At 43.1% G+C, this 13,658-nt stretch overlaps 1 protein-coding gene across 1 annotated transcript in view; it reads right to left on the minus strand.

Annotated features, from left to right (window-relative positions):
• LOC126267668 (oligodendrocyte transcription factor 2-like) overlaps nt 1-13,385 on the minus strand; it is an 83,191-nt gene extending 69,806 nt beyond the window's left edge. Inside the window, exon 1 of the mRNA XM_049972969.1 lies at nt 13,183-13,385. Within this exon, the coding sequence (XP_049828926.1) occupies nt 13,183-13,385 (203 nt within the window). The remainder of the gene's footprint in view (nt 1-13,182) is intronic.
• Nucleotides 13,386-13,658: the final 273 nt, after the last annotated feature.

The raw sequence follows: 13,658 nt of genomic DNA on the forward strand, positions 1-13,658 counted from the left end.
TGCAGAAACTGAAAATGCTCCTGCTCGGGTTGCGCCTTCTAAGGAACACCACCTATGAACATCAGGAAACACAAAATTAGATAATAGAATGACTGACAATCGATGTTCCACCAAGCAAACAACTACCAAAGAATTTTTTACTTTGAACCACTGAGAAAAACGGTGAAGTCACAGCAGACAAAGTGCAAACGGTTTAACAGTCTCACCTAGGAAATAGACTTGGGTCCGAAAGAGCAACAATTTCGTCGCACTGGACACTTCATGAGTTGTTCGAATGCTTGTTTTGAAAATAGTTTGCTTTCCGGCACAACAATATACAAGTTCGGTACGAAATTACCGGTTTCACCCATCACCAGAAATGTTCAGATCATAAGAGGAAACATTGGTTAAATCTCTGAGAAAACCACTCTTCATTTGAAGAAGAAAGAAATTCACAGCAATAGTTCGGTCATTAATGTACAATCACGTACTTTCTAAGGAAAAATATGTAGTTAACAGTGATGTCAAAGTCATCTTTTCAATTTATTTTGATCGTCAGGGCCTCCTCATTCATTACCTTATCAGCCACCCTATTTTCAACATTCTTCTGTCGCACCGCACCCCAAATTTTCCGTTTCGGTTTTCCCTCGGTCTACGACTCACTACCATACAGTGATGTATCTCAAACGTACATTCTCAGACATTTCTTCCTCAAATTAAGACTGATACCTGCCTCGAGTAGTCAGAATATGTGATTAGTTGACAACTTGAACACAAGTTATGGATTTTTGAAGAATGAAAATGTTAAAAGGAAAAACCAGACGTCACGTAAATGTCACCGATTAAAGATCAATGTATGGTACTTTTCGCTTACGTAAAAAGTGCATTGAGTATGATCTAGACTTGACTACGTTGGATCTGTTAAAGTTAATAAGAGTAGTTACAAAAAGATAGCAGGACGGTTGGCCACGTGGACCGACATATCCTACGTAAGTGGGCCATTACGCCCCATCGCCATATTGGAATTCTTTCAGTTAGTTAAAAAAACGTTTTAAACATTTATCACGGTTCTTAGTTTCAAACTAATCCTTGACCTATCGACTTAAATCATTGTACCGGTCCTTAGATATTTAGTAACAGCAGTTCACAACATAGTATATTGAACAAGTAAAATTTAATTTCTCGAACACGGAAACATAATATGCTGTCCTTCTTCGAGAGCATTGTTGCCAAACTCGGTAGCCAAAATTTCTGTAGGAAGGGTTCAAAACCTTCAGTAGATTTCGGTAGATTCTTTTAAAAGCGATAAAACAAAGAAGATCGCTTAGCTTTGCTGGTAAAGCAATTTTTTCTTGTTTCAAGGGCTTCATGTTCAAATTCCAGCTGATATCGTGACATTTTCATAGGACACACATGGAATCAAGTAAGTAAATATTCTTTACCCCCTCTCTATTCACAGAGAGTTTGCAGTAATACTCTTAACAACAGAAGTGGGCAGTTATGCAGACATATCTTTAATTTAAAAAAGAATAACGTAAAATAATTTTAAAAATAATGAATGTGTAACTGTGCAAAAATGTTCATGTGTACTGGGATGATTACATCCTTTGTCAATAAGATGGCATCACTAAAATCAGGGACATTTTGTCACACTAGGACTAGAGTGAGTAGCAGTTACTGCGTATTTATCAAAAGAGTTTGATGGCAAAAGGATGTTTCCGTCCTGGCTGTGTTACGGTTATTTAATGAGCAGTTTAGCTTTTATTTAATAACTATCCAGACACTCAGAGCAGCTGAATATATGGTCCACAGCCATTCGCTATGGAAAGTTTTCCACAGTTATGAGCATAACAATAAATGGCACAAAATATGTATTGCAAAGCTAACTAACGTTGGAGAAAAGCAGTAAAACGAAGAAAACGGAATATAGGTTGAAAACTAATAGTTCTGACTTGCGTATATCTCTCCCCTTGTGATGAGTGATACTGATTCAATTAATTCTCTGGCTCCTCCTCGTCTTCACTGTCATTATACATATAAAGCTTTACTGCATTTTGTCGTCTTGTACTGGTTACTGGAAATGAATAACAACTGCCATTCAGTAATTGCCTTTTGGTGTGTAATAGGTCACTTAAGAGCGTTTGTTACCAATTTATTTCTTGACTTAGTTGTCATTAAGGTAAATCATAAAAAAATTCATTCGACTGCCGCAGTAGAATGAGTAAGGCTGAAAATATTTCACACAAACTGCGATAAAGGAGAAGAGTCTCCATTTTTAGTATTTCTAACCTTGTTCCAAAAGTCTTGCGCGATACTATCAAATGAAACATCACTGTCGCATCACAAGTACCAAGCTGTTTAAGTTGCTCTGACTTTATCAAGCTTGTGTATTCAGTCACAATATGCACGTTAGATTTAAATGACTTCATTACTATGGGTTCTACCATGTCGATGTGTTTCATTAATTAGTTTTGAAAATCAAATCGACGAAGAATTTGCCTGACAGGTTCTATGTAAAATTGGTTTAAAATGTTTATGGCTTGTTGCGTTAGCTTTAAAGTCAGCAGTGAAGTCTTTATTCTTGCATCAAAATACATTTGTCCGAGAGGTAAGAATACACCCTTCCCATCGCTGCATTCCTTACGTGATCCTGCGTTATGTAGCATTAAGCAGATTTTTCAGAAGTGCAAGTGAAAATCTGGGGGTATCCGCCTTGTACCCCTTGGTTGAGATTGTTGAAAACATTATTAAATGGGTCTTTTAGCCTCCGAAGAATATTTTCCAAAGGCAGAATCCTATTTTCTGCTAGTGCATCAATGACGTAAACTGCGCTGTGGTGTTCAAAACACGGGATAAAACGGCATGAGGTGACATCCACCCTGTCTGCCACGGTTGTAAAATCTTCTGTGTAACTCCACTTTCCGAAAATCTGGAAATTCGTTTAACTCTTCTGTCCGTTTAGTACTAACGTGGATTTAACTGTAGATATCTCGCAGCAAATCTTCGGTAGCTTGAGAGAGATTGTCACAGACATATGAGAAACACAAAGTGAAAAAAATGGCACATACAGTTCATTTCAAATACGCTAAGCAACTTTTCTTTAATTGGAGGGGACAAAGGCTGCCCGTTTGTCAGCATAACATTTGGTCATCGACAACAAAATCAATTAAATTATCTTTATAAGGAAAAATTTATATTCGAAAGACCTAACCACATTCTGGTGCAAAGTAATGGCTTCAGTATCGCCAAGTGGAACCAAATCTAAATGTATATTAATAATTTTTTCAAAATGTGAGTCTACTCTAACAGCAAAAGTACAGTGCAGCTAACGTCGGTTCCCTTATCTATTAACACAGGAAAGTAGGTTTTGTGAGAATATTGCAAATAATATCCTTAGTTTCCAATTACGTAACATGCTTAAAATAGCTGTTGTTTTCGTTCACCCACAGGCAATCCTCCTTACCATTTCTGAATAGGGGAAAAAAGACTTGATTGAAGCAGGCAGTGGCTTCATCGCATTAAATGCAATATTGTGCTGTGTAATGAAAGCTGAAAATCAAATTCCTGCGTCTTTCACTTTCATGTTGGAGATTGTGATATCATTGACGTTGAAGTTTTTTGACCAACTATTCTCTTTTCCTTTTCTATACGTTTCTTGCTTTTTGCGTGTTTTTCGAAGGCTGTTTGCCCCGAAGTGCCTGCATTTCTTTCGGAATCACACTGTCTACAATGTACATAATAATCACTCTTCGAGTTAACCAGCTCATTACTTTTACATCTCGCTCCCAATTAAACTTATATTTTTGGCAATACTTCACCTTTGTTGGATACTGTCAGTCGTTTCTGCACTGCAGTGATACTGAATAAGTAACGCATCTGCTAATCTTCAGCTGTCTGCTACAACCTTCACAGGAACAACACACTCACTTGCTACAATTTACAACTGTAACACCAGCAAAACAACATTAGTTCGAAACTGAAGCTTCCTCACTAGTTTTTGCTGATCTGTTTCACGGTTCAGGGATGGGAATGTATTACAATTTTGCTTGGCAGTCATATTAGAAGTGCGAACAGAACAGAACAATTACAGCAATAGCCGATACCTAGAACGACTGTTAGAAGAACATGACTTGGACAGTTCTTGATAATGAAAATATTGCAGCATCCTTCTGAACATTGTGCTATTGTGTAATACACAACTATGATCGTAATGACATTTGCTTTTGGCATTACGGGACGGCTCAGATTTTCTTACAGGGACAAGGACAGTTAAAAAGTCGCTCGTGTACAATTATAGCAGGAAGAGGCATTATTGCAGACCATTAATGTCGCAGTTTCAAAATCAGTAGTTCCGTTATTAGATTAAACAGTTATCTCAAAAGTTGAAAAATCTTGAGAGGTGGTCTATTTCCTTTAACAAGTCAGTTTATCAACAAACAGGTTAAAAAATATGGGAATCTTCTAAAAAATCTGTATAGTTGGCAATAGTGATCTGATTACAATGACGCGTTTCTGGAAAGAAGACGGTATTTCTGCCACAAAGTTCCTCGGTAGGTGGAGTATTCTAATGTCAGTTTAACGAAATATTATCAGATGGCCATCTTGCTCCTGTCCACATCTACATAAAACACTCTGCAAGCCACTGCACGGTGCGTGGCGGAGGGTTCGCTGAACCACTACTAGTTGTCTCGTTACCTGTTCCACTCGCAGACAGAGCGAGGGGAAAACGACTGTCTATATACCTCTGTATGGGCCCTAATTTGTCGTATCTTACCTTCATGGTCCCTACGCGAAATGTATGTTGGCGAGTTCTGCAGTCAGCTGCAAATGCCGGTTCTCTAGCCGCTGCAGTAGTGTTCCTCGAAATGAATGTCGTCTTCCCTCCAGGGATACCCACTTAGTTCCCTTAACTACTCATCGAACCTACCGGTAACAAATCTGGCAGCTCGCCTCTGAACTGCTTCGATGTCTTCCTTCAATCCGACCTGCTGTGGATCCCACAAACTCGAGCAATATTCAAGAACAGGTCGCACTAGTGTGCTATTTGCGGTTTCCTTTACATATGAACAACACTTCCCTAAAATGCACCAAATAAACCAAAGTCAACCATTCGTCTATCCTATCCCGACCCTCACATGCTCGTTCCATTTGATATCGCTTTACAACCTTACGCTCAGGTATTTAAATAACGTAACTATGTCAAGCAAAACATTACTAATTCTGTATCCGAACGTTATGGGTTGGTTTCTCCTACTCATCTGCATTAACTTACACTTTTCCAGATATACAATCAGTAGCCACTAATCACCCCTACTAGATATGTTGTCTAGCCACCTTGTATCATACTACAGTCACTTATCTTCGACACCTTCCTGCACACAGCATCAAGAGCGAACAACCGCACACTGCCGCCCACCTTGTTCGATGGATCATTTATGTATATACAAAAAAGCAACTGTCGTATCACACTTTACTGAGGCACCACTGATGTTATCCGTGTCATCGATGAACAAATGGTTCAAATGGCTGTGAGCACTATGGGACTTAACATCTGAGATCATCAGTCCCCTAGACTTAGAACTACTTAAACCTAACTAACCTAAGGACATCACACTCATCCATGGCGGAGGAAGGATTCGAACCTGCGACCGTAGAGGCAGCGCGATTCGAGACTGAAGCGTCTAGAACCGCCCGTTCACAGCGGCCAGCCTCCCATGAACACTCGCCACCAATGTGCCACGGACTGACCTACATCAATAGCAAGCAGACTTTTCAAAGGGACCGTGCCACATGTGGACGAGCAATGTATTGACAAATGACACCATGATATTGTCGCTTGAGACATAGCATATGAGGATGCAGGATGTCCGTGACGTACTGCTGCGCTGTCAGAGTTCCCACAATCAGCACCAGCCCTGAAGTGAGGTCATACCGGTGGCTCCCCACACGTCGCCAGAAATAATGTTATGTCTCTCCAAAACATTTGAAGAATACGAAGTAATGTAAAAATGCAACCTGACTTAGTAGCTAGGTATCAGGTCATTTGTAAATGGCATCAGCAAATACTAATAAAAATAACCTCTCCGCTGGTCGCCGCTATGATCGACGAAGATGAACCACGAGTTATCGCTGAACACGAAGCGACGGCATTCTTCATCAGTTCGTGTTTCCCAGTCAGGGCACCACTCCAAACATAGCCATGGTTGTTGTGGTATTAACAGCAACCTTCGGACTGGGCCGTAATTTGCGAGTCCGTTTGATGCTAGACTCCGAGAAATGGAGTGGAAAACTCAGAAACTTGTAGGAAGTCCTACAAGTGTTCTCGGATTGCAGGTGCCGATAAGACAGAGATTAAATGTGCTTGGTATGCAACATGGCAATCCTCGTTGTTGGTGGTCGGGCGTGGTCGACCGGAATCTTGACGCTGTCCCACACCATTACGCGGTAACCCCGTTTCCTTCACAGTGATCACTCAGCATTTCCTCAATTTCCCATGCTGACCATCATTGGGTACTATAGCATCCGAATGTCCCTCACATCTGGATACTGAACGATTCCATCAGCCGGCCAAATCGAGACCTACAATGTGACCACTTTAAAACTGGGATAGTTTCTTTGGAAGAGCACGGCCGACTTCCTTCTTCATCCTTCCCTAATCCGTTGGGACCAATGTCGTCTCTGTTTGGTCCCCTTCCCCAAATCAGCCAACCAAACAAACTCTATCAGGAGCCGGCAACGCTGCCACACAACATTACGCGGTATCTCCGTCTCTTTCACAGTGATCACTCAACATCTGACGCTCTTCAAGTCGTTCTATAAGCTAACAGGCCTGCTCACAACACGAAACACGAACAACAGTAAGTCGCCCTTGTGGCTGGTCTACCTGCCACAGAGAACCACAACTCTCACTAATCATTTACATACCCACCCTTGGCGTGTACCTGTACGACATTCGACTATGTCTTCTAAGTGCTTCTAGGTTGGGCAGCCCCAAAAAATGAAAAGTCAGACTCATATTTATATTTAGTCGGACATTTTGCCCTGAAAGCCAGAGAACCTATTTTAAATGGAAGAAATCAGTTGGGTATTTTCATTCGTTTATTAATAGTAAACGACAATCAGCTTTTTGTGAGATTAACGGCTAGAGCTTAAAATAAAGAAGAAAACATCCAATGAACTGTCTAATAATTTGGCAGTTATGATAGCATTTAAATGCTCATTGTTCTTAATTGCTCATTTGCCTTGCTAAGGTAACGTTATATCATAACAAACTAACAGTTCTTCACTAAACAAATTAAACAACAATCTCTTGTTCTGAGATGGGAAAAGAAAAGATGTTGCATAACTTTGGTCAACTGAATTAGAGTTACAAAGATGTAACAATAGTCTTTACTTAAGTATTAATATTTTCCATCTAAACTCACTTCATGAAGAACGTTATTTTTCTTGGAAATCTTATCGTGGAACTCTAGACAGAATAATTTTAAATTACAGAACAAATGTATCATTTTTGTGATCGTGGCGTTATGCAGTTTATTGCATTTATTTGTCAGTTTGCCATTCATGGAGAGAGCCACTTTTCGAAGTTGGTACTGTGGTCTGCAACTGCAAGGAAATATTATGCCAGTGTCAAAAAATCCTAATGAAATTCTTCATTGTGCTGTGATTTGAAATGAACAGTCCATTCATCATGAGCGAAGAGTTTTTTCGTTGCATTAATTTCGTGAAATTTTGTCAATAATTAAAGAATCTGCTTCAAGTTTCTTCTAGAGAAAATATCTATAGTTTTGTACTGCTTGTTCCCACGTTGGAACATTAGCTTATGTCATTCACTGAAAGTGCTTTACAATAAATCTCAGAGAGAGCGTCGTAAATCGCGCAAGAACTTTTATTTATTTATTGATCACTGGTTTCGGACGCCTTGTCATCCAGGCAAGTAAATCTTACATTATATCCAGACGTGCTTGTAACTTACTGGCCTCAAAGCATATAAGCGTGGCAATAAACAATGTAGCGTCCACACGTGAACATCACTGTATGTCCAAACGTAACGTAATACAGTAATGTTCATGAGTGGAAGCTACATTGTACTTCTATATTAACATACCCATGGGTTTTGTGGCCAGTAACTTACGTGCACGTCTGGTCCGGATGCAAGACTTATGTAAATGGACAAGCTGTCCGAAATCAGTCACCAATAAACAAGTAAAACTTCCTACGCAAGTTACAACACTTCCGCTAACAGTTATTGTAATCGCATGAATCCTGTAGACCTATTTGAACTCTACCATGACGGAGATACAGAAAGTACTTCATTTGACTGCTAGACACACATGCCCAGGGTTTAAGTACTGCTTGACAATTATGTAGATATTTTTCATGTTTGCTCCAAATTCTTTCTCCTGATTTGGCGTCGGCTGATCGGCACCTGATTTGGCGCCGGCTGATCGGCACATTATTATTTGCCCCACTCTCTCTAGGGGTAGCGTGGCTGTAACACTGTGTGTTAGGTTCGTTTGCCACAAGAAGAGGAACACAGGAAACAGTCATAAAAGTACCACTCTTGTTTGTGTATCAATATGAGAACTTCATTTCCTAAAAGTACTATATCCGAGAAACTGAAATTGAGATAACAGGTGGAAACAGATCTACTGGGATTTGTTATTAGAATTTCCGGCATTTGTACCAACTTTGAATGTCTCAAACGTTAAGCGACAATTTTTAATTACAGGAGTTGTGAAACAGACGCTGAACAGAGGACTTGTGACAATGTGGACTAAAGTTAATTGCATTTCTATCAAAGTAAAATGATGAAATTTAATGTTGTGAAACAGAGGAGAAAGATTCGATTAGTGTTATTGAGTGAGGTGAGATGTTATGAGATTATAAAATAGTATGAAGAGGAATGAAGGTAATAATTTTATTTAGTTGCACTGCACTCGCGAATAAATTAGAAACATTGTTGAAGGAGACCCCCATATCAGGAAAATTGAGATTTTTCATTAAAGTCTGTGCAGTTTTCACGGTAAGTTATTTTCTATGTTTATCAATTAATTTGTCTAACATTTGCCCTTTGTCACTGTTAACGAGTGTTGTAACACGTATTTCGTAGCATTAATAATATATGAGGTAGTTTAAAAACAGTTTGTTCAAGGAATATTTCACCTAAGAGCATTGTCCATATCCTCGAACCAAGTCATTTTTATTTAAAGAGTGTCTCACGCAGTGATGTGTATAAAATAGATAACATGTTGTCTGGAGCATTGCACTAAGCTCTCAGCCACAGTAAGTAGAAATTTGCAGCTAGTGTCCAGCGGGCGGCAAGCACTGCGTTTCCAAGCAATTACACTCCTGGAAATTGAAATAAGAACACCGTGAATTCATTGTCCCAGGAAGGGGAAACTTTATTGACACATTCCTGGGGTCAGATACATCACATGATCACACTGACAGAACCACAGGCACATAGACACAGGCAACAGAGCATGCACAATGTCGGCACTAGTACAGTGTATATCCACCTTTCGCAGCAATGCAGGCTGCTATTCTCCCATGGAGACGATCGTAGAGATGCTGGGTGTAGTCCTGTGGAACGGCTTGCCATGCCATTTCCACCTGGCGCCTCAGTTGGACCAGCGTTCGTGCTGGACATGCAGACCGCGTGAGACGACGCTTCATCCAGTCCCAAACATGCTCAATGGGGGATAGATCCGGAGATCTTGCTGGCAAGGGTAGTTGACTTACACCTTCTAGAGCACGTTGGGTTGCACGGGATACATGCGGACGTGCATTGTCCTGTTGGAACAGCAAGTTCGCTTGCCGGTCTAGGAATGGTAGAACGACGGGTTCGATGACGGTTTGGATGTACCGTGCACTATTCAGTGTCCCCTCGACGATCACCAGAGGTGTACGGCCAGTGTAGGAGATCGCTCCCCACACCATGATGCCGGGTGTTGGCCCTGTGTGCCTCGGTCGTATGCAGTCCTGAATGTGGCGCTCACCTGCACTGCGCCAAACACGTATACGACCATCATTGGCACCAAGGCAGAAGCGACTCTCATCGCTGAAGACGACACGTCTCCATTCGTCCCTCCATTCACGCCTGTCGCGACACCACTGGAGGCGGGCTGCACGATGTTGGGGCGTGAGCTGAAGACGGCCTAACGGTGTGCGGGACCGTAGCCCAGCTTCATGGAGACGGTTGCGAATGGTCTTCGCCGAAACCCCAGGAGCAACAGTGTCCCTAATTTACTGGGAAGTGGCGGTGGGGTCCCCTACGGCACTGCGTAGGATCCTACGGTCTTGGCGTGCATCCGTGCGTCGCTACGGTCCGGTCCCAGGTCGACGGGCACGTTCACCTTCCGCCGACCACTGGCGACAACATCGATGTACTGTGGAGACCTCACGCCCCACGTGTTGAGCAATTCGGCGGTATGTCCACCCGGCCTCCCACATGCCCATTATACGCCCTCGCTCAAAGTCCGTCAACTGCACATACGGTTCACGTCCACGCTGTCGCGGCATGCTACCAGTGTTAAAGACTGCGATGGAGCTCCGTATGCCACGGCAAACTGACGGCGGCGGTGCACAAATGCTGCGCAGCTAGCGCCATTCGACGGCCAACACCGCGGTTTTTGGTGTGTCCGCTGTGCCGTGCGTTTGATCATTGCTTGTACAGCCCTCTCGCAGTGTCCGGAGCAAGTATGGTGGGTCTGACACACCGGTGTCAATGTGTTCTTTTTTTCCATTTCCAGGAGTGTACATTACGAAGCAAGACATTTTCATTTCAGGATCAATTTGCTACCAAAATTATCAATGCACAGGAACCAATTTAAGGACAGCATTATTAGGCAGATCATTAACGCACACGGACCACTTTCTTTTGTTAAAGGTCAGGGTTTAATAAGTTGGCACATATTTGAGAAATATTATAAAACAGAACCAAATTCATGTATTGTCGCAGGCGGATGTCTTCGGTTTCTCTCATACTTGGATATGCACAAACTCACTCATAACTAAACAACAGCAAAGCATACAACACAAAAACCCGTACCCGAAGGAGGACTCGAACCTTCGGCGGGACTATCTGCCCGCTCCGCGAAGTGGGGCATCAATCCGCATGGCCTCTCCGCGCGTCTGACGCTACATTGTGAGGACGTGTCTGCCGTTTTTTTTTATGTCGATTCTGAGTTTTTAATTAAATTATCTAGTCTGATGTATCAGGTGAAAACTGTGAATCGCCATCAAAAACTCCAGAACAAAATTACCAAACTTAAGATAATTTTTTGCCCTTGGTACAAAATCCATTTTTATTTACGCAGTAACAATTAAACAAGAAAACATTTAACAGAGGTACTAGGCACAGTGTGCCTCAAAGTCTGTCTAATTACACTACTGGTCGTTAAAATTACTACACCACGAAGATGACTTGCTACAGACGCGAAATTTTACAGACAGGAAGAAGATGCTGTGATATTCAAATGATTAGCTTTTCAGAGCATTCACACAAGGTTGGCGCCGGTGCAGACACCGAAAACGTGCTCACATGAGGAAACTTACCAATCGATTTCTCCTACACAAACAGTAGCTGATCGGTTTTACCTGGTGAAACGTTGTTGTGATGCCTCGTGTAAGGAGGAGAAATGCGTACCATCACGTTTCCGACTTTGATAAAGGTCGGATTGTAGCCTTTCGAGATTGCGGTTTATCGTATGGCGACATTGCTGCTCGCATTGGTCGAGATTCAATGACTGTTAGCAGAATATGGGATCGGTGGGTTCTGGAGGGTAATACGGAACGCCATGCTGGATCCCAACGGCCTCGTATAACTAGCATTCGAGATGACAGGCATCTTATCCGCATGGCTGTAACGGATCGTGCAGCCACGTCTCGATTCCTGAGTCAACAGATGGGGACATTTGCAAGACAACAACTATCTGCGCGAACAGTTCGGCGATGTTTGCAGCAGCATGGACTATCAGCTCGGAGAACCATTGCTGCGGTTACCCTTGACGCTGCATCACAGACAGGAGCGCCTGCGATGGTGTACTCAACGAAGAACCTGGGTGCACGAATGGCTAAACGTCATTTTTTCGGATGAATCCGGGTTCTGTTTACAGTGTCATGATGGTCGCTTCCCTGTTTGGCGACATCGCGGTGAACGCACTTTGGAAGCGTATATTCGTCATCGCCAAACTGGCGTATCACCTGGCGTGGTGGTATGCAGTACCACTGATTACAGGTCTCGGTCACCTCTTGTTCACATTCACAGCACTTTGAACAGTGGACGTTACATTTCAGATGTGTTACGACCCGTGGTTCTACCCTTCATTTGATCCCTGCGAAACCCTACATTTCAGCAGGATAATGCACGACCACATGTTGCAGGTCCTGTACTGGCCTTTCTGGATACAGCAAATGTTCGACTGCTGCCCTGGCCAGCACATTCTCCAGATCTCTCACCAATTGAAAATGTCTGGTCAACGGTGGCTGAGAAACTGGCTCGACCCAATACGCCAGTCACTATTCTTGATGAACTGTGGTATCGCGTGGAAGCTGCATGGGCAGCTGTACCTGTATCCACCATCCAAGCTCTGTTTGACTCAATGCCCAGGCGTATCAAAGCCGTTATTACGGCCAGAGGTGGTTGTTGTGGGTACTGATATCTCAAGATCTAAGCACCCAAATTGCGTGGAAATGTAATCACATGTCAGTTCTAGTATAATATATTTTTCCAATGAATACCCGCTTGTCATCTGCCTTTCTTCCTGATGTAGCAGTTTTAATCGGCAGTAGTGTATAAAAACAAAGCTACAAAACATACTCTGATGCTACTGTGGTTGAAAAAGGTTTTTGCGTCTCCTGTTAAATTGGCTGTTATGAAGTTGGTACCTTTTGCAGATGACCTTGTCATATATCCTTGTGGTACATCTTTTTATTACCTTCTATATATTACTTGCGCTTACGTTATTACCTTGGAAAGGGCGTTAGTTGAGCGTTCTCTTCGGATAGTGTATATTGTCGTGGTAATTCACGGATGAAGAGGCTTGCACTGTGTAAACTAGCTTGAAGAGCTGCATTGAACTGACGGCCACAACAGCAACAACAACAACAAAACGGATGTTAATGGCTCTCGTTTACGTCTCCAAAGTCAAGGTCCCTCCACTAACGGAACCTAACGACATTGCCCGATGAAAGACGTACGTAGGTACATCACATGTATCAACCTGCTGGGAGACAGAGTTATAGCGTCCGGACCCAACTGAGAACAAATGCGCAGCGACAGCGGCTGCAGCAGCGGCGGCGGGCGAGCGCGGCTTAGCAAGTGGGCCCGGCTTATAAGTTACCGCCGGCACCTGACCTGCGTGCGCAAGCGTCTCCAGGTGTCTGCCTGCGCCCGGCCGCATGCGGGTCTCGCTCCGCAGCGCACCCAGCCGTCCGCGAAGAGCACCACCGCCGGCTCCTGTTGCCGGCCCGTTGTCATGGGAGACGCGCCAGATGAGACGTGCTCGCGAGCCGGCACACACACACACACACACACACACACACACACACACACATACACACACGGAGTGTGAGAGAGAGAGAGAGGTGGTGAGGGGCGGAGCGGTACGTGGCACCGGGATACAGCCAGAGAGACAGAGACGGAGCATCTGGGAGGAGACGGAGGCCCACGAGAT

Source organism: Schistocerca gregaria, chromosome 4 (genome assembly GCF_023897955.1).
Source record: "Schistocerca gregaria isolate iqSchGreg1 chromosome 4, iqSchGreg1.2, whole genome shotgun sequence".
Classification (NCBI taxonomy): domain Eukaryota; kingdom Metazoa; phylum Arthropoda; class Insecta; order Orthoptera; family Acrididae; genus Schistocerca; species Schistocerca gregaria.